Below are 22,494 nucleotides of genomic sequence, written 5' to 3'. Positions count from 1 at the left end.
ATGCAGCGAGTTCCCCTCAACTCTCCTCGACTCTTTAACTTGTCCTGGAGCCGTGGAACCGCGGTGGCGGCAGTGGGGATTGGAGGCAGAAGCTGCCGGCGAAGGTGCATCGGAGAGCAGATCGCCACCGACCGTGATCCGGGACAAGTTAAAGCCCCTCGCAAACAACAAACCCAAGGAAACTTCCCTCCTCACCGCCGCCACTGCCACCAATCACCCCGTGGATGCGCGGCTTCTGAACAACAACTACAACACTTGTATTTGTTCTTATTTCGCTGCGCCAGAGGGAGACGGGGCCGGGGAAGAGACTGGAGGAGCGGCGCAGATCTCACTGGCGTTGGGAGAGAGAGAAGGGAGGGGGGGGGGGGGGTAGGGAGAGAGAGAGAGAGAGAGAGAGAGAGAGAGAGAGAGAGAGAGAGAGGGAGGGGGAGAGAGGGAGGGGGAGAGAGAGAGGGGTAGAGAGACGGGGTAGAGGGAGCAGCGGGTGAGAGCGGGAAGGGGGATGGTGTCAGAGGGTCCGGTGAAGGAGCGCCACCACGGACCGCAGGTTGCAAATTCAACCCACTGATCGGCCGTGGAAGTCCCGATGAGGTCGAGATTGGCTGCCTTGCCCAGCCTGGGTGCCACATTTTCGGGGAGACTTCCAGGGCGCGGGGGATTTCTCGCGGATCCCCTAGCAACCTCTAGCGGAACCCTAGTGTTCATTACAAGTCTATACATCGTTTCTTTTCCGATCCGATTTCTCCGTTGGTAAACGCGATTTTGGCAAAGTGAAAAACGCGGAAATCATGCAAAAAGCGCGGAAAATTGAAGAGTTGGGCCAAAGAACTATGACTACAATTAAAGGTTATCTAGTTGAAATAGACACAAAATGCTGGAGTAACTCAGCAGGACAGGCAGCATCTCTGGAGAGAAGGAATCGGTGACGTTTTTTAATTAAGACCCTTCTTCAGACTGAGAGAGGGGAGAGGGAAACTAGAGATATAGAAGGATAAGGTGTGAAAACGACAGATCAAAACAGATGTTGTGCAAGGAAATATAGAATGGTTCATTGTTGGCTGAGGGGAAGGTGGAATCTCGTTGTGTAGGAAGGAACTGCAGATGTGTAAGAAAGAACTGCAGATGCTGGTTTACACCGTACACAAAAAGCTGGAGTAACTCAGCGGGAGGGGCAGCATGTCTAGAGAGAAGGAATGGATCTCTGGATATTAGGGATGGATGATGTTGCGGGTCGAGACCCATTCTCAGAAATGTTTCCTGAAGCTATCCAATCAGTTCTGCGTTTCTGGTTGTGGAGGGGCCGGGGGGGGGGGGGGGGGGGATGCGAGATGACGCGAGGTCCTCCGTCCAGTGGGGGGCGCGGTGGCGGCGCACACTCTTGTCCCGCGTTGTCACCTTCTCGCCTCCCTCGTGAACCAGCGGTAGAGACAGGAGATCGGGCGTTCAGGGCTCACCGGCGGGACCGGGATCGTGACTGGGACCATGACCATGACTGAGGCGAAAGGTGCGGCCGCCGACCGTGGTCGCGCCCAGCAATCGCTTTCCCTTGAGCCCACGCTGCAGAAAGAGTTTCAGCGGAAGCTGCAGGGGATGAAGAAGAAGCCGAAGGTGAGGGAGATCGAGAGGTGGAGACGCCATTTGTGGGCCGCCACCGGCCTCACGGCCGTTTGTTCTCTCATGAGACCCGCCACCGGACGGTTGACCAAACGGTTGGCGGCGCGCGCGGCCGTTGGGAATCGCGCTGAGTCCGGCGCGTGCGTGCATGACCGTGCGTGCTGACGTCATCGGTCCGCGGGCGCGCGCCCCCGGGGACCCTCCACGCGCCAGATAGAGACACAAAATGCCCGGGAGTAACTCGGCGGGGGACAGGCAGCATCATGAAAGAAACAGGTCCTTCGGCTCAACTTGTCCACGCCGGCCAACGGATTCCTCCATTTACAGAAGATAGACACAAAAATGCTGGGATGGGACAGGCAGCATCTTTGGAGAGAAGGAATGGGGGACGTTTCGGGTCGAGACTCTGCCTACATTGTGTCACCCACTCCTCTCCAGAGTTACTCCAGCATTTTGTGTCTATCTTCGGTGTAAACCAGTATCTGCAGTTCCTTCCTACACCATCTACATTCGTCCCACCTGCCCGCGTTTGGTCCATATCCCTCCATGTCTTATCCATGTACCCCGTCTAACTTTCTTAAATGTTGAGATAATCCCTGCCTCAACTACCTCCTCTGGTAGCTTGTTCCACTAACTCACCATCCGTTGTGTGAAAAAGTTACCCCTCTGATTCCTAATAAATCTTCATCCCGTCACCTTAAACCCATGTCTTCTGGTCCTCGATTCCCCTACACTGGGCAAGAGACTCTGTGCGTCTACCCGATCTATTTCTCTCATGATTTTGTACATCTCTGTAAGATCACCCCTCATCCTCCTGTGCTCCAGGAATAGAGTCCCAGCCTACTTACCCTCTCCCGAGAGCTCAGATCCTCGCGTCCTGGTAACATTCTTGTGGTGACACATTAGGCACAGCCAGAGGACTATAACTTAGAGCGGCACAGTGGTGCAGCAGTAGAGCTGTTGCCTCATAGCGTCCAAGACCCGGGGTCGATCCTGACTAGGAGTGCTGTCTATGTGGAGTTTGCACTTTCTCCCATGACCTCATGGGTTTCCTCTGGGTCGTCTGCTTTCCCTCCACATTCCCAAAACGTGCAAGCTTGTAGGTTAATTGGCTGCTGTAATTTGCCCCTATTGTATAGGATGGTCTGGCATAGACCATAGTGAAAGGGTCATGGATGGTCAGCATGGATTTGGTGGGCTGAAAGGCCAGTTACCTCGCTGTATCAATAAACTAAACTATAGTAACAAAGTGTCATGTAATCAAATGTTTTAAAGAATTGATTGTGATTGTCAAATCTGAAAGTGTTTCTTAAAAGTTGATTTTTGCTTAGAATTCCCTTAGCATTTGCAATCACTGGTGATAACTGTTTATTCAATATTTGCTTAAAATTGATGGAAGATACAAGGGGAAATGTTCTGTTCCCTTTTATGGAAGAAAGAAAGTATGTTCAACTTAAATGTATTTGACAGTTTGCAAAGTTTTGCATTTCCTGCTGGCAGGCATATATTGAAGCTGCTATGGAATTATGATCAATTATACTCTTATTCTTTGATTGTGCAATGTCTGGTGAATTATTAGCGCATCAGACTGAAATGTTCCCACTCAAGGGTCGTTGACTACTTTTTCACCTCAGATTTCTGACAGTCTTGCAGTGCCATTGGAAAAGAATCCAATGGGAAAATTATTTTGCTGCACCTTAATATCACGCCATGCACGATTCATTAATTCTGCATTCTATAATGTGCTTTGAAAAAAAACTGAATTCTGCACGGACCTAATGTAAGTTTTTCTTCCATCAGTTTGTAAAGCTGACATCAGGTGTAATTTACTTGGGCCACATACCCAATGGATTCTTTGAACCACAGATCCGGAAATACTTCTCCCAATTTGGAACAGTTCGTCGAATTCGACTTTCACGTAGCAAAAAGGTAATGAGCAGATATGGTGGGAAATGTATGCTTCTTAATTTCAATGCTGTTTGTGCCAGATCCAGATGAAAGATTAACTATCTCTAAGCGAATGATTGTTGAATGTCCACTAATTTGTATAAAGCAAATGAAATTGATCATCTTTTTCTACTTTTGGTCACATTGTGACATTTTAAAGTTATGATGGTACATATTGTATTACCGGAAATCTCTTGAGCAAGGATATGCAAAAAAAAGCAGAGAAAATCAGGCTTACACTTTGCAGAATACACATCTTTGAAATATGTTTGGTTGTTTGAATCGTGGTGATTGTTTTTTTGTGAAACGGCATTATTCCTCAAAATCTTTATTTGTGCAATTTTAACACAATCATCCGAAGTTTGAAAATTGACAAGAGGAATTCTTATTTAGATTACTTAGCCATGTTTCAAGGCAAGGTCCGCCACTGACTTTCCAGCAACAGGTGGTCCGGCACATCCTATAATCTAGACAAAATTAAAAGAACGCGCTTGATATCCCTCTGGAAGTCGCCCCGAAAATGTGGTGCCTAAGCCGGATGAGGCGGCTGATCTTGACCTCATCGGGGCTTCCGTGGCCGCTCAGCGGGTCAAATATGCCTCCTGCAGCTGGGGCTCTGCAACTCCGTCCCGTCCAGAGCCAGCAGATCGTTCCCAAAGCCGACTTCAGAGGCCAAATTTATCTCAGCCACTGGTACCGTTCGACTCCTCTCGGAGGCCGTGATCTCTGTTGGTCAGGCAAAATGGATAATCCAGAAATTCTCTGGAATCAACGGTGCCAGAAAATCGGTGGTGGACCTGTAGTTAATTCATGCTGACAGTACAAGCCCAGGTTGGAACTGCACTCCATTAATCCTATTAATCTTTGTTTTAGAGTCAGCAATGGGAAAAAAAAATAAGACTTCCTGTTTTTGTTTTTTTAAATGAGAGAATCTGGGAAATTGCTTTGATGAATAGCACGTAGTACAAGTTTAACTCTTACATTCTCTTTTGTTGTGCACATTCAGAAAATCAGAATTATTCAGCTATTTTAAAAGATTTAATTTGTATATGCTGTTTATAATGTACAAAAATTTTAGTACATGGAAAGTTTAGAGGGATATGGGCCAAATGCAGGCAGGTGGGACTAGCATTGATGGGGCATCTTGGTCAGCATGGGCATGGTGGGCCAAAGGGCCTGCTTCCGTGCTGCGTGACTATGTTATAGAGATATTCACAAAATGCTGGAGTAACTGAGCAGGTCAGGCAGCATCTCGGGAGAGAAGGAATGGGTGACGTTTCGGGTCGAGACCCTTCTTCAGACTGTTCCATGCTATTTTATAGCTAAGTATTTCATAACACTATTAATTTTGATGCAAACAGTTGGATATAATTAGCTGTATTTTAATTTAATCAAAAAATTATTGGTTCTGTTGCTTTGTAATGTTTAAATATTGGTCTTTATTACAGGAGGATTTGAAGGCAGGAGTAAGGATGTCTTACATTTGTTTTGGGCCTTGCTCAGTCTGTGTGGAGTATCGTGCCAAGTTTTGATCTGCTAACTGAAGAAATAATGTATTTATCATAAGGGGCGGGCAACAAAGATTTATCAGACTGCTTCCAATAGACAATAGGTGCAGGAGTAGGCCATTCGAGCCAGCACCGCCATTCAATGTGATCATGGCTGATCATTCTCAATCAGTACCCCGTTCCTGCCTTCTCCCCATACCCCCTGATTCTGCTATCCTTAAGAGCTCTATCTAGCTCTCTTGAATGCATTCAGAGAATTGGCTTCCACTGCCTTCTGAGGCAGAGAATTCCACAGATTCACAACTCTCTGATTGAAAACGTTTTTCCTCATCTCCGTTCTAAATGGCCTACCCCTTATTCTAAACTGTGGCCCCTTGTTCTGGACTCCCCCAACTTTGGGAACATGTTTCCTGCCTCTAACGTGTCCAACCCCTTAATAATCTTATACGTTTTGATAAGATTCCCCTCTCATCCTTCTAAATTCCAGTGTATACAAGCTGTGATGTCTTGAGAGGTCGGGAGCTTTTCTCTTGAAGGTTGGAAGGTGTGGGTGCCGGAAATGAAGACAGAAAAGTTCTTGTTTTCAAACTTAAATTCCATATATTTAGTCTTTTCCAAAAACAGGTTAACTTAATTGTTTGCAGACAGGTACACAAAACCAAAACAGGTAGTTAAATCAAAACTGTAGCTTGCTGCCTTCTTACAAAATATAACTCAAACACTGCTTCTCTCCCTGTCTGCTCCAGTCGTTGTCTCTCTTTTTAAATACACTGCTTCCCTTCCCCTTTAGCTCTCTCACTGAGGCAATCAGCTCATCTAGTTCAGCTGGGCAGCAATCAGTGTCAGCAGCAATCAGTGTCAGCAGCAATCAGTGTCAGCAGCAATCAGTGTCAACAGGGCAGGCAGCCGCTGACTGGGTTTTATAGTCTTTTGCTGGCAGCCATGATGGTTTGTAGTCCTTGTTGCACCCACTGGGAGGAAATGTATCTCCCCTCTATGACTCTACCTCTCATGATATCACAAAGCCTAGTCGCTCCAGTCTTTCAACATATGACAGTCCCGCCATTCCGGGAATTAACCTAGTAAACCTATGCTGCACGCCCTCAATAGCAAGAATATCCTTCCTCAAATTTGGAGACCAAAACTGCACACATTACTCCAGGTGCGGTCTCACTAGGGCCCTGTACAACTGCAGAAGGACCTCTTTACTCCTATACGCAACTCCTCTTGTTATGAAGGCCAACATTCCATTGGCTTTCTTCACTGCCTGTTGTACCTGCATGCTTCCTTTCAGTGACTGATGCACTAAGACACCCAGATCTCGTTGTACGTCCCCTTTTCCTAACTTAACACCATTCAGATAATACTCTGCCTTCCTATTCTTACCACCAAAGTGGATAACCTCACATATCCACATTAAACTACATCTGCCATGCATCCGCCCACTCACACAACCTGTCCAAGTCACCCTGCAACCACATAGCATCTTCCTCACAGTTCACACTACCACCCAGCTTTGTATCATCTGCAAATTTGCTAATGGTACTTTTAATCCCTTCATCCAAGTCATTAATGTATATTGTAAATAGCTGCGGTCCCAGCACCGAGCCTTGCGGTACCCCACTAGTTACTGCCTGCCATTCTGAAAGGGACCCATTTATCCCCACTCTTTGCTTTCTGTCTGTCAACCAATTTTCTATCCATGTCAGTCCCCTACCTCCAATACCATGTGCTCTAATTTTGCCCACTAATCTCCTATGTGGAACCTTGTCGAAGGCTTTCTGAAAGTCTAGGTACACCACATCCACCGGCTCTCCCCTGTCAATTTTCCTAGTTACATCCTCAAAGAATTCCAGAAGATTAGTCAAGCATGATTTCCCCTTCGTAAATCCATGCTGACTCGGAACGATCCTGTTACTACTATCCAAATGCTCAGCAATTTCGTCTTTTATAATTGACTCCAGCATCTTCCCCACCACTGATGTAAGACTAACTGGTCTATAATTTCCCGTTTTCTCCCTCCCTCCTTTCTTAAAAAGTGGGACAACATTAGCTACCCTCCAATCCACAGGAACTGATCCCGAATCTATAGAACATTGGAAAATGATCACCAATGCGTCCACAATTTCTAGCGCAACCTCCTTAAGTACCCTGGGATGCAGACCATCAGGCCCTGGGGATTTATCAGCCTTCAGTCTCATCAGTCTACCCAACACCATTTCCTGCATAATGTGGATTTCCTTCAGTTCCTCCGTCACCCTAGGATCTCTTGCCACTAGAACATCTGGGAGATTGCTTGTATCTTCCTTAGTGAAGACACATCCAAAGTACCGGTTCAACTCATCTGCCATTTCCTTGTTCCCCATAATAAATTCCCCTGCTTCTGTCTTCAAGGGACCCACATTTGCCTTGACTATTTTTTTCCTCTTTACATACCTAAAAAAGCTTTTACTATCCTCCTTTATGTTATTGGCTAGTTTACTCTCGTACCTCATCTTTTCTCCCCGTATTGCCTTCTTAGTCATCTTCTGCTGCTCTTTAAAAGAGTCCCAATCCTCTGGCTTTCCACTCTTCTTTGCTTTGTCGTACTTCTTCTCTTATTTTTATGCTGTCCTTGACTTCCCTTGTCAGCCACGAGTGCCTCTTACTCCCCTTAGAATCTTTCCTCCTCTTTGGGATAAATTGATCCTGCAACTTCTGCATTATTCCCAGGAATACCTGCCATTGCTGTTCCACCGTCTTCCCTGCTAGGGCCTCCTTCCAGTCAATTCTGGCCAGCTCCTGCCTCATGCCTCTGTAATCCCCTTTGCTATACTGTAATACTGACACTTCCGATTTTCCCTTCCTCTCAATTTGTAGAGTAAAACTTATCATATTGTAATCACTGCCTCCTAAGGCTCTTTTACCTCGAGTCCCCTTATCAGATCAGGTTCATTATACAACACTAAATCCAGAATTGCCTTCTCCCTCGTAGGCTCCAGTACAAGCTGTTCTAAGAATCCATCTCGGAGGCACTCCACAAACTCTCTTTCCTGGGGTCCATTTCCAACCTGATTTTCCCAGTCTACCTGCATGTTGAAATCTCCCATAACCACCGTAGTATTACATTTTTGACACGCCAATTTTATCTCCTGATTCAACTTCCATGTGAAAGATCCAAAACAGCAGTGATTTTGCAAGGCATTTGATTTTACCTGATTCCAGAAATGATGGGGATGGGGCTGTCGAATGAAGTGAGATTTAATAAACGGGGACAAGAGAATTTGGAAGAATGAGGGCAGATAGCATGAAAACTTAGAAATAGTGCTTGACAGACTAGACATAAAGGATTTGTTTCCCGAAGCTGAAAAATTGTGACCTAGGATAATCTATATACTTAAACCCTCGTTTGTTTGCTTCTGAACTATTGCCAAAACGGTACACGATAGCGCGACAATTTAAGGCCCACCTTACTTACCTTCATCCCTTTGGTGCTAATGGAAGAAGTTTCATTGAAATCTGTGTTATATTTTTTAAGTTATTCACATTTTAAAGTTTAAATCTATCTCCTAGGGAGGGAGGGAGGGGGGTGGAGGGAAGGGAGGGAGGAGGGAGGATAAGGGGGGTTGAAGGGGATGGAGTTGGGGGGAGGGTGAAGGGGGGGGAAGGAGAGGATGCTGGACTAATGCAGGAGAGGTTTGGGCCCAACGTTGAGCAATTCATTAAAAATACAGGTCAATAGATTTCTGCAGTAAGGAAACTGAAGAATACTGGATTGGTGCAAAAAAAATGCTGAGATAAATCAGTCATAATCTTAATAAATGTTGTAACAGCCTCGGGACTTATTCCTGCTCCCATTTCTGATGTTAGTTGCTTTTGCATAGTCTTCCCATAGTCATGGTTTAGTTTAGAGATACAGCACGAAAACAGGATCTTCAGCCCACTGAGTCCACGTCGACCATTGATCACACATTCACACAAGTTCTTTGTTATCCCACTTTCTCATCCACTCCCCACACAATGGGGCAATTTTTACACATGCCAATTAACCTACACACCTGCACATCTCTGGGATGGATGAAATCAAAGTACCTGGAGAAGACCCATACAGTCACAGGGATAACGTGCAAACTCCACACAGCCAGCACCCAAAGTCAGGATCGAACCTGGGTCTGTGGTGCTGTGAGACAGCAACTTTACCAGCTGCGCCATTGTTTGCCACTGTTTGACTCACAGCTTCTTGGGTAATGCAACAGGATAAAGAGATCCAATTTGAAAGCTGGGTTACATTTTATGATAGTGGCTGGCACATTTTAGACAAAATACATGAATGTTTGAATTAAACAGCAGGTGGCAGCATTATTTATTAACATCTCTTAACATTCTTTCTGATAGGTCTCAAACTTTTTGAAGTCTGCAAAACAATAATAAATAAATGTAGGAGTAGATCACTTGGTTCTTCAAGTGTGCCATTTAATAAAGTTGTGGTTGATCTAATTGTAACCTAAACTCCATGTTCCCATCTGTACACCGTCCCCTTTCCCAGCTTTGCTTATCAAGAATCTATATACCACTCCTGAAGTGAACCTTTTGTTAGTACAGTATTCAATTCCTCTAGAAATCAAATTGGGTTAGCTTTCTTAATGACTTCTTGTACTTTCAGTCAAGTCTTTCAAAAGATATGCAGGATACTCACACCTTCAGTATCTCACACTCTAATTTCTCAGCATTTAGATAAACGGTGTTTTGTTTCTCCTGCCAAAATGTGCAACTTCATTTATCCCAATATGCAATTTGTTAGATGTTAACTTATACATATCCCTTTATAGCTACTTTATATCATCAGCAAATTTAGCAACCTTACCTTGGTGCCTTCATGTCAGTTATACAAATTGTTTATCCAGAAGCAAAGTGTTGAAGATGCTTGACATCAGTAAAGAGAGAAACGGTTAATGTTTAGGGTTTAAGACCTATCATAACTGAGAAATGTGAGGAATGAAACACATTTTGAGTTGAAAAAAAATAGGGACTGATAGAACAGAAAAGCTGAAGATCATCTATATACTAAAACTCTCGTTTGTTTGTTTGTGTGTGCCTGAACTACAGCCAAAACAGTACACGATAGCGTGACAATTTTAGGCCCACCTTACTCACCGTCGTCCCTTTGGTGCGAATGGAAGAAGTTTCATTGAAATCGGTGTATATTTTAAAAGTTATTCACATTTTAAAGTTTAAATCTATCTCCTGGGGAGGGAGGGGGAGGATAAGGGGGGGTTGAGGGGGATAGAGTGGGGGGGGGAGGGAAAGGGCAGAGGGGAGGAGAAGAGGGGGAGAGAGTGCTGCACCAATGCAGTAGAGGTTTGGGCCCAACGGGTCCCCTTGGTCTAGTGGGACATTAAATGGCATGTGGTGACAGTACTAGATCAAAGAATTCTAGTTTTAATTTTCTTATGTTGGTGATTTTCTCAACATAATGATTTAAATTATTTTTGAAATAAAGTGATAATTTATAATCTAGCTGTCAACATGCAATCAAATCATTTATTAACTGATCAAAAGCATTTGATATGGCCCCTAATTAATACAGTTAATTTTTTTTGCAAAATTTGTAAAAAATACTTTTTTTATTTTAAATCTAGACTGGACAGAGCAAAGGATATGCTTTTGTGGAGTTTGAGTGTGACGAAGTTGCTAGAATTGTTGCAGAAACCATGAACAACTACTTATTTGGTGAAAGGCTCTTGAAATGTGAGTATTTTCCACTAAATAATTCAAAATGAGAATTATTGTGTATCTCCTGCAAACTAAACACCTGCTATTTATTGAGAAGTTAATCTTGTTTGAATACTGGTACCAACTAGAAGTTAAATTTCAGTCCTTCCACATCCTTTTTGGCACTGATTTCATGCTTTGGTAAAATCCTAAAAGCACAAAATAATTTCCATGCCATCATCTGTAAACCTTAACACTGCTTGCAGATTAATTGGGTTTTGAGGGTATGAGTGGGGTAGGAATGTTGAATTCATTCAATCTGTGCTTCATGTACTTTGTCCATTTTACATGACAGCAGTTAGATCAGGAGCTAAGCCTTTCATTTTGCAATGTCCACTCCCTTTCTGTTGTCTTGGAACATCTCTTTGCCAACCAAATTTGTGTCCAAGATTACTGCAGCTCCACATATGAACCTTTCCAAGGCGATTTCTGGCAACTTTCAGCATTGAAATGGGCTTTATCAAAGTCATATAGGAGGAGTTTTTTTCTGGCATTGAAGACTGGCACTTCTCGCCCATTTTAATGTGGCCTACACATCATCCTTCTGTAGTCTGAAGAAGGGTCTCGACCCAAAATGTCACCCATTCCTTCTCTCCAGTGATGCTGCCTGTCCCACTGAGTTACTCCAGCTTTTTGTGATTATCTTCATCTTTCTGTAACACCTTTTATCTCCATTCCTATGCTGTGTAAAATTCTCAGAGACTGGTTCCATTCCCATCCCTGCAGTCAAAGCCAAGGGAATCAACTTTAGTGGCATTTATTCTCTTTTTACCCCTGCCTTATAAACATAGCACAAAAAGTAAGGAAATTTGTGTTTGGTAGATTATTTCTTTGTTGTAACAATGCTTCTTGGCAATAAATTTTATACCGTTGGAAAGCCTATTTATTTCCCTTTTAAATGGTGCCACATTTGTAAGGAACATGCATTTGTGGGATGAGCAGCAGAGCTGAGTATGTGGGTTGCGCCCATGAAAAATCTGCCAAATTTTCTCTGCCAATGCCAAACAGCTTATTCTGCCATTGACTCTTGTTCGATGTTGTTTGGTGGATTGGATGATTGAAGTCTGAAGAAACAAGACATATTGGCAATTTAACAATTTATTCATTTAATAAACAGGAGCCTCAGTAGCGTGTGGAAGAACCATACACAGCCACAACAGCCTGGCACCTCCTCCTCATGCTGGTCACCAACCTGGTCACACACTGTTGTGGGATGGCACCCCATTCTTCAACCAGCATTTGTCGCAAGTCAGCCAACGTGGTTGTGTTGGTCACTCTGGCACGAACAGCACGCCCAAGCTGATCCCACAAGTGTTCAATGGGGTTGAGGTCAGGACTGCTGGCAGGCCATTCCATCCTCTCCACTCCCAAATTCTGGAGGTAGTCTCTGAGAAACCCTGCTCTGTGGGGGCGAGCATTGTCATCTTGGAGAATAGAGTTCGGTCCCAGACTGTGGAGATATGGGATTGCCACTGGTTGCAGAATCTCATCTCGATATCTCTCTGCATTGAGATTGCCTCCAATGATGACAAGCCTCGTTTTTCCAGTGAGGGAGATGCCGCCCCACACCATCACACTGCCTCCACCAAAAGATGTTACTCTATCGGTGCAGCAATTGTCTAATTGACTATATCAGCTAATAGCATAGATTCTCACAATCAGCATAGCGTTCTCCACGTCTTCTCCACACTTTGACCCTATGATCCAACTGCCGTAGGCAGAATCTGGACTCATCGCTGAACATAACGTTCCTCCACATGTTCAGGTTCCAGTGCACATGTTGCCGACACCAGCGCAAACGGGCCTGACGGTGAAGGGCAGTCATGGCAGGCCTCCTGGCAGCCCTATGAGACCGGAGATCGGCTGCGTGCAGTCTGTTCCGAATTATCTGGGCAGAGAGCCGTCGGCCATATCGTCCTGCAAACCTTGACTGCAAATCTGTAGAAGACAGCCTACGGTTCCTAAGTGCTGACAGGGTGAGGAAACGGTCTTATCATATCATATCATATATATACAGCCGGAAACAGGCCTTTTCGGCCCACCAAGTCCGTGCCGCCCAGCGATCCCCGTACATTAACACTATCCTACACCTACTAGGGACAATTTTTACATTTACCCAGCCAATTAACCTACATACCTGTACGTCTTTGGAGTGTGGGAGGAAACCGAAGATCTCGGAGAAAACCCACGCAGGTCACGGGGAGAACGTACAAACTCCTTACAGTGCAGCACCCGTAGTCAGGATCGAACCTGAGTCTCCGGCGCTGCATTCGCTGTAAAGCAGCAACTCGTCTTCTTGGGACGCCCACTTCTCGGTCTGTCTCTGACATCCCCCGTTATATGGAACTTGGCCTTCACTTTGGAGATGGTACTAGGGCTCACTCCAAATAATGCCGCAACTTGGTTTTGCGGAACACCAGCTTGAAGTTGCCCTATCGCACGGGCCATATCCAGATCAGTCAAACATAGAAACATAGAAAATAGGTGCAGGAGTAGGCCATTCGGCCCTTCGAGCCTGCACCGCCATTCAACATGATCATGGCTGATCATCCAGCTCAGTAGCCTGTACCTGCCTTCTCTCCATACCCCCTGATCCCTCTAGCAAAAAGGGCCACATCTAACTCCCTCTTAAATATAGCCAATGAACTGGCCTCAACTACCTTCTGTGGCAGAGAATTCCACAGACTCACCACTCTGTGTGAAGAAATGTTTTCTCATCTCGGTCCTAAAAGACTTCCCCCTTATCCTTAAGCTGTGACTCCTGGTTCTGGACTCCCCCAACATCGGGAACAATCTTCCCGCATCTAGCCTCTCCAACCCCTTAAGAATTTTATATGTTTCTATAAGATCCCCCCCTCAGTCTTCTAAATTCCAGCGAGTACAAGCCCAGTCTATCCAGTCTTTCCTCATATGAAAGTCCCACCATCCCAGGGCATGCCGATTCTTGGAGCAGACACCTACTGACCACTGTAGCAGGGCCCATGCTCACAGATGCTGCCATTCAGGTGCCAATCAGACACCTGATTGTCAGCACCTGGGGGTACCAGAAGCTCAAAACAAGAGTCAATAGCAACAGCAGAATAAGCTGTTTGGCATTGGCAGAGAAGATTTGGCAAATTTTTCATGGGCGCAACCCATATACTCAGCTCTGCTGCTCATCCCACAAATGCATGTTCCTTACAAATGCGGCACCATTTAAAAGGGAAATAAACAGGCTTTCCAACGGTATAAGATTTATTGCCAAGAAGCATTGTTACAACAAAGAAATAATCTACCAAACACAAATGTCCTTACTTTTTGTGCTATGTTTATGTTGAGTCTGAAACTGAACCAATTACTTTTTCCTACATGGTGGCTCTCTGCAGAATCATTTGAAAACAACAGCTGCTTTCAATTTAGCAGTTTTTGGTCTCTTCTCTACCTTCTCCAAAATGTTAATAATGAGTTACAAACCTATAGTAGAGAATGGAATGATTGCAGTGGTTTCTACTTTTCAATCACTTGCTATGATGCACTGATCTTGAAGGGAACTTGTTAGTGATGACATTCAATTGTATGATATCTAAGACTCTACCATTCACACAAAGGGTGGTGGGTGTATGGAATGAGCTGCTGGAGGAGGTAGTTGAAGCAGGTACTATTGCAATGTTTAAGAAACATTTAGGCAGGTACATGGATAGGACAAGTTTAGAGGGATATGGGCCCAACGAAGGCAGGTGAGTGGGACTAGTGTAGATGGGACATGTTGGTCGGTGTGGGCAAGTTGGGCCGAAGGGCCTGTTTCCACACTATGACTCTATAACTCTATGACTTATTTCAATTCAGTCTGCTTGAGATCCAGGAATCGATTCGCAAGTTTTTAATTAATTTATTCATGAGATATGGGTATTGCTGTGGGGCCAGTATATATTGTCCATTCATTCTCGATCTTAAAAAGCAATGGTAAAATATGTTGAACAACAGCATTCTATGATGATGATAGTCCCCCAGTGCTAAGACATGTATGATTTCATTATTGTGACTCAGTAATGATAGATGATGCGAAACACATTTCTTAGTAAGGATGGTGTGTGGCTTTAAAAATAATCTGTAAGTGATGGTGTTTCCATGTGTTTGCCAAGTTTGTCATCTTGGGTAATAGACAGAGCAGGTTTATCAAGGGTCTCTGAAACAGATCATATATCTTTGCACTATTTTATCTTGATTAAAATGCCATGTCAATGCAAGATTTCCATACATTGAAAGGTAATACTGAACATATAAGTGAATGTTTTTCTTCTTAGGTCAGGTTCTTCCGCCAGAAAAAGTACACCCACAACTTTTCAAAGGTTGTGACAGAATTTTTACGAAACCTACAAACCCAGCAGTTGCTCGTTATAACAAGAAACGAACCCCAGAACAACAGAAAACTATGTCACAGAGACTCCTCATAAAAGAAAAACAGTTGCGAAGAAGACTTGCTGAGAAAGGAATAACCTATGATTTTCCTGGTTTTGTAAGTTTATCATATCATATCATATATCTACAGCCGGAAACAGGCCTTTTCGGCCCTCCAAGTCCGTGCCGCCCAGTGATCCCCGTACATTAACATTATCCTACACCCACTAGGGACAATTTTTTTTTACATTTACCCAGCCAATTAACCTACATACCTGTACGTCTTTGGAGTGTGGGAGGAAACCGAAGATCTCGGAGAAAACCCACGCAGGTCACGGGGAGAACGTTTACTTGGTGATTAGTTATCTGTATGATAATTGAATCTTCTGATTATTGGAATGGTCAAATTTATGTCTGCCAGTTTTTCACTTCTCTTTTTAATTTCAGTCATTCTTTTGTTGAGTGAAGCCCCATAACAGCTTTTTTTGGTGTGCTTTGTTATTAAATTTAGTTAAAGAAAGTGGACACTAAATGCTTGAGTAACTCAGCGAGTCAGGCAGCATCTCTGGAGAACATGGATAGGAGACATTACGGGTCGGAACCCTTCTTCAGACTGATGTGATTGGGGGGGGGGGGAGGAGGAAGGGATGAAAGCTGGAAGAGAGCTTTCTCATCCCCCACCACAATCAGTCCGAAGAAGGGTCCTGACCTGGAACGTCACCTGTGAATGTTTTCCAGAGATGCTGCCTGATCCGCTGAGTTGCTCCAACACTTAGTGTGTATTTTTTTATAAACCAGCATCTGCAGTTGCTCGTGTCTCCATTAAATATAGCTACTAGGAATGGACAGCTTCTCATAATATTAATTTTAAACCTGTTGGGGACTGCAGCTTGTTTTCAATGTTCCTTTTAATTTATCAATACTGCAGTATATTTTCCTGATATTGCATATTTTTAAATTAATTGCGGCTTTCGTCATGAAGGAAAAATGTTTGTACACATCAGTACAAAGTATTTGCAGTTATGATAATCTGACTTGAAGATAAATATATGTTTTTTTAAATCACTTTTCTGAGATCGCGGTCAATAGGAAATGATTTACATTTTTTTAAAACAGCTTCACGGTATGGAGCTTTACTGAGCAATATTTAGTTGAATAACTAACGTGGAAGACTTGATTTCTTATCCTACAGGCTGCAACGGTGCCTCAAAAGAAGAAAAGAGTTTCTAGAAAATTAAATGATACAGTAAACAGCCAGGTAAACTTAAATGTTTAACCATAAACTATTAATGAATATTAAAATGTATCTGGTTTCCATGTTATACTATAGCATAAGATAGACACAAAAAGCTGGAGTAACTCAGTGGGACAGGCAGCATCTCTGGAGAGAAGGAATGGGTGACGTTTCGGATTGAGACCCTTCTTCAGACTCATACTATAGCATAGTATGAATTTGAGAGTTTTTCCTTTACTGTGGATTATAGTGGTTGGATATATCATATTAAATCCTTTCATTATCTTGATTACAATTTCCGTGAGAAAAAAAAACACAGAAGAATCCTAGTGCCTGACGCCCATTAATGGGTCCTCTTTTCTCAGTCAACTTTCAAACCAAGTAGTTAATCTGGAAAGACACAAATTGCTGGATTTGGATCAGTGGGTCAGGCGGCATCATTGGAGAACATGGGTAGGCGACGTTTCAGGTAGGGATCCTTCAGATCCTTCTTCAAACTCCCATGTTCTCCAGTTAATATGTAAGCTTGAGTGATCTCTCAACAAATATGAGGAATTCAGTTGATCAGTATCAATTCGGAATTCCAGCTGAGTTTCAAAGAGGGAATGCTCTGCTCTCAAAATTATGCTGACCAAAAATATTGCCAGCTCAAGAGCCGTAGCCATATATGTTTTTCAGAGTCCTTTTTAAGTGTATGGTTAATACTTTTTCAGGTAGAGTGTTCCAGACCCCCTCTGCTCGCAGGGTGTGGGGTAGGGGCGGACAATACAGGCCATTTCCTTAAGAACTATTGGGAAAGTCCCCCTTTAGGACAGCCATATTATTCTTTCAGCTCTATGTGTTCCTCCTGCATATTTATTCCTCTAATTTCTGCTGATTATTTGGGAGCGAATTGTACAATTCCAACATAGTGATCATCCATTTTTTTTTAAAAACTATCCATAAGGCTTCATTGGATGATCCCTCAGTAATTTTATCTTGGGCTTGTGCCTTGATGATCTACATGAAAAATAACCCCCCTTACCTCCACCTCTATTAGGTCCCTGCAGCACCTAAAACCTGAAACATTAAGCTGCCAGTCCTGTCCCACCCTTAGCCACGTTTTTGTAATGGCTATGCTATCCCAGCCCCATGTACCTATCCGTGGCTTGAGTTCATTCGCTTTACCCGTCCGTTCTCTTACCTTGTAATAAATGCAATTTAATCCGACAACTTTTTGTCATTTCCCACCGTGCTTCTGCCTGTCTTGTCACTGAACTCGCTGTCGTTGATTTCAGTATCATCTTCCTGCCTCCCATCCACGTCACTATTGCTTTCGATTCCATCCAATGCTATGTAGTTTACACTTTCCCTAGTAGCACTTCCAAGTCCTCCTGCCATGGTGATGGTCTCCATAATGCTTGTACTGATCACTTTTGCCTGAGAGAAGATCCCAATAGTCAAAAACTTTGAATCCCTGGAGCACATTTTAAACAAAGTGGCCTGATGTTCATTGGTGGGATCATAGTCCAGCGAAGTTGTGAGAAGGTGTCAGAAAGCTGTCGTCTGGCCTCTGCAAGGTAGTGGTCAATCTGCCATACCACAATGGTACCACACTTGGCGAGTTTGATGATGAGAAAGGTATTGATACGGAGAGAGCTATGTGTTCAGACTGGGTGGATTACAGTTATTGATGAGTATACATAAGTTTGCAAATGTTTATTTTGAAGTAATAATACCTCAGTTTGATATATTGGTTGCATTTTATGTTAATCGGACTTTATCTTGCACTAAATGTCGCATCCATTATCTGTGCACTATAGACACTTGATTAACCCTGTATTGTCTTTGACTGGACAGCATGCATACAAAAGTTTTCCACTGTACCTCGGTGCAGGTAACAATAATAAACTAAGCTAATCCACTGCTAAATGCTCTTTTTTTAAAACTTCTTTTCAGGATGAAACTCCTATCTGCACGCCTGCTGTTATAAAACGACGCAAATCTTTAAAGGGCTTTAATGATACAGATAATGAAATCACATTCAAAGTACCATCCTCTGAAAAGACTACTGCAAAGACTACTGCAAAGAAAACCAAATCAATTGTTTCTTCAGGTGAAAAGGTGAAAAAAATAAAGAAAATTAAGACTGTTAAAAGAAAAAATCCAGGCAATTAAAAGGAATTTGTTAAGAACCCAGAGAAATCTAACAACGGTATATTGGAAAGATTGATGCCTCATTTTGTGTAAAGTGGTACTGAAACTTTTCATCAATCATGAAGACAATTACTTACGGTGCCTTTGCTGTGCTGCTTGTTGTGCATAGAAAGTTTAAATATTCTACATTTTTTAATCACATTTTGCACTTCATATCCCAAAATTCAAATATTTTGTACAGTGATTGATTCAAAATGCTTTTTCCATCCATTCAAAATAATTTGACTACAGAAAGTCAACAAGTTTTCAATAAAAATTTATTACCTAAAGTGAGTATTTGAACTTAATCTTTTTAAAAATTAGACTGGCCTCAACTGTGAGCAAAATAACATTTTGGTAACTTGGCCTTGTAGGTGGAATTTCCATTTCCCTGAATACTCTTTACCTGCCTGCTCAAGTGCAGCCCAAAAAGAAACAAGGCCTTTCAGGTTTATGTAGCCCATGTGAATGGGCCTCTCTCCACCAAATCAAACATTCATTCCCTCCCGCACTGTTTTGCAGTGTTTGCCGTTTACAAAATAAGTTGCAAGGATTTGCCAAGATCATTCTGACAGCAACTCCCAAACTCACAAATGCTACCAGCAGAAGGACAAAAGTATAAAGTTATACCTGAAAATGAAACTAAAACAGAAAATGCTAAAAGTACTCAGCAGGCCACATTTGTGGAAATGGAAATGGAGTAAACGATTTTGGCCGAAGTTTTAATTTGGCTTAGTTTAGAGGTACAGAGTGGAAACAGGGCCTTCGGCCCTCCGAGTCTACATCGACCAGCGATCAAGGGTACGCTAGCTCTATCCTACATATTAGGTAGAATTTACAGGCCAATTAACCTACAAATCCACATGTCTTTGGAATGTGGAGGAAACCGAAAGATCCAGAGAAAACCCACGATCGCAGGGAGAATGTGCAAACCCATATAGACAGCACCCGTCGTCAGGATTGAATCTGGGTCTGTGCTGTAAGGCAGCAACTCTACCGCTGTACCACTGGGCCACTCCAAAGAATTAAAGGAATTCTGGAAAATTAGGTATGAATCTGGTAAAGCTGCAACACAGGAGTATTTACCTGCTAAACAACAAGAACAATAGATTATTCGACCAACGGATTAAATCAAAGCTGTGCAGTCCTGCCATATTTAATTGAGCAACAAGCAGGAGAGGGCTCCAAAAATGTTGCCATCCTCAAACAATGGTGATGTTTGACATGCATACTAAGGACAGGACTGAAGCATTTCCAACCATATTCCGCCAAACCCTGTTGACCTACAACATGCACAATCATTTTCCTTTGTTTGAGATTGTGGTCAAGAATTCTGAGAATTATAAGGAAGATGAGTAGTTTTTAATATGGTTAACCCTAGAGCTCACATACCGGGGAAGCATGATGGGAAAAATGGCCAACATAGAATGTAGTCAAAATAGCTGAAACTGAAAAAATCTGAAAATTAATTATCTATTAAGGAGGGGGGATAGCAGATCTCTCTCGGTTCTTATCTGTTGCGATTTTGAGATTACAGCTGCTCTTTGTCACTGTTTTTAGCAGGCAAGAGAGCGACCTCTTTAATGAGTGGACCCCATTTAACGAGTAGAATCAATTCTCCCTTCAGGGATATTGACATTTGTAGTATCTTAGATATGTGGGAGGGAGATTTTCAAAACAACAAGAACGTAAGGTTAAAGTTAATTCTGGGGAAAGACAAAGATGGTAGGTTACAGAGACATTGATTAATGATTTATTTCAACTCGACAAGTGACCATTGTGTCATGAGGATATAAAAATAGTATAGTTACTATGTATTGTTGAAGCAGTTTGGTTTGCTCAGACTGTTTTCCGATGTGCATTGATAAGGCCTTTAATAAACCGACTTGTTTGATAGATTCACCGAGCTGTTTTACTTTGTGCCTACCGATCTGAGTAAAATATATAGCCAGAGATTGGATGTCAAGTACCCCAACAAGCTTTGGGAGTATGCTACTAACTAGAGAGAGACAAACGCTTGAACCAGGAGAACAAAGAAACACTGAAAATGATCACGTGATGGACATCTGGTGAGAGCAGAGCTGAAGATAACTTCATGGCTCTAGTGTGGGCTTGAGAGAAGGTGTCTGGGAACGGCCATTTTGCAAAAGAACTATGATGAGAATGAAAATATGAACTGGCAACATAATTAAGAACTCTAGCCTGATAAGGAATGAAGATGCGTTTTGTTTATTCAGCACTTGGATGAGTGACAACTCGAAATGATTGACTTCAGAATTGTGAGAGCCTTGGTTTGGAAATAAGGCTTCCTTTAATAGTTTGAAGGAAAAATGAGTATAAAAGGGCGATCTGAGACTTTGGGGGCGACAATGGGGAACAACCATGGCAAGAAGGAGGGACCTGAATTTGAAGCTCAGGGAAGACTACCCCCTACCAACAGAATGAATTTGGCCAATTCATTCATGCGGGTAATGTCTGAGTCCAAGTCATGAGTTTTGTGATTTAGTTTAAGAAGTGATAAGTTGAAATAGTAAAGTAAATGGGAAGTTATTAGAAGTCAATAGTTTGCATGCATGTTTAAGTTACTCAAGTGTTAATAAAGATTAAGTTGTACTAAACCTTGGTTTAGAGTCTTTTGTTCAATACATCAGTTGATACCCAATAGAGGTAATAGGGTCAGCAAGTCAGATATAGGGTACGGGTATAGCACAAATAGCTAAAAAAAAACTCCAGAGATATAACCAAGCATTTGAGTATTTTCCTCTTGATGACCATGGACCTTGGTGACACATTTGGTCAAGATATTCCATGAACATATCAAGAAGGTAGCCAAAGAAAGAGTGGGTCCCATTAATGAAACTAAAAGGTAACCCATGTATGGAATCGCATGATGTGGACAAGGTCCTAAGTGAATACAAATTCATCAAGGAACTGGCCACTGATGGTTGCCTAAGACAACCGCAGGATATAGATCAGATGATGACAAGTTGAACTTAATCCTGATAGGAGCAAAGTGATAATTTGGGAAGTCAAATAGGGCACAAAGCAATGTATATGGTAAATGGGAGGGTGCAAAGCAATTTTGCTGAAATGAGGGACCTTCAGTTCAAGTCCATGAAATTGTCAACACAAGGCAAAAACGTGAAAAATACCAGAGTGCAGGGTTTAATCCTGACATCTGGTGCTATCGGTGTGGAACATACGGTGACTGCATAGTGACTCAGAGGTGGAGTTGGTGCCTTACAGCGCCAGTGCCCCGGGTTCGATCCTGTCTATGGGTGCTTGTCTGTATGGAGTTTGTACGTTCTCCCCATGACCTGCGTGGGTTTTCTCTGGGATCTCCGGCTTCCTATCACACTCCAAAAATGTATAATTTTGTGGGTTAATTGGCTTGGTATAATTCTAAATTGTCCCTCGCATGTGTTGGATAATGTTAGTGTACAGGGATCGCTGGTTGACGCGGACTCAGTGGGCCAAAGGGCCTGTATCTCTAAAACTAAAACCGGGTGCTTTTGTTTCCTCCCATGTTCCAAAGATATGTTGGTTTAATGTTAAATGGCTACAGTAAATTGCCTTAACTGTGCAGGTGAGTGGTAGAATCTGGGTGTGTTGATGGAATGTGAGAAAAATAAATGGGATTTGTGTCAGACTCGGTAGGCCAAATGATCTATTTCCACTCTTGGTGACTTTGACCCAATCTTGTGCGGAAGGGTATTGATATTCATAAAGGTTTTGCACTGGTGATAAAATATTAATTAAAAATAACACATAACTTAAAAAGTGGAATTATGTGATAAAATTGCAGTAGGATACAAATATTTTTGAATGGTCCAAACAAAATTATTTAGCCTGTATAACAAAAATAGTATAATGTAAGATTCTCATTGT

The 22,494-nt window shown here is 42.9% G+C and overlaps 1 protein-coding gene across 1 annotated transcript; it reads left to right on the top strand.

Annotated features, from left to right (window-relative positions):
• The first annotated feature begins 1,390 nt into the window (after positions 1-1,390).
• nifk (nucleolar protein interacting with the FHA domain of MKI67) lies at positions 1,391-21,190 on the top strand. Its single transcript, XM_078404387.1, has 6 exons — positions 1,391-1,608; positions 3,415-3,543; positions 10,688-10,796; positions 15,104-15,315; positions 16,390-16,455; positions 18,370-21,190. Exons 1-6 carry the CDS (start codon positions 1,483-1,485, stop codon positions 18,586-18,588), a joined length of 861 nt encoding a protein of 286 aa, XP_078260513.1. The 5' UTR covers positions 1,391-1,482; the 3' UTR covers positions 18,589-21,190.
• Positions 21,191-22,494: the final 1,304 nt, after the last annotated feature.

This window comes from Rhinoraja longicauda, chromosome 8 (genome assembly GCF_053455715.1).
Source record: "Rhinoraja longicauda isolate Sanriku21f chromosome 8, sRhiLon1.1, whole genome shotgun sequence".
In the NCBI taxonomy this organism is placed as follows: domain Eukaryota; kingdom Metazoa; phylum Chordata; class Chondrichthyes; order Rajiformes; family Arhynchobatidae; genus Rhinoraja; species Rhinoraja longicauda.
This window is presented reverse-complemented; position numbering and strand designations above follow the sequence as displayed.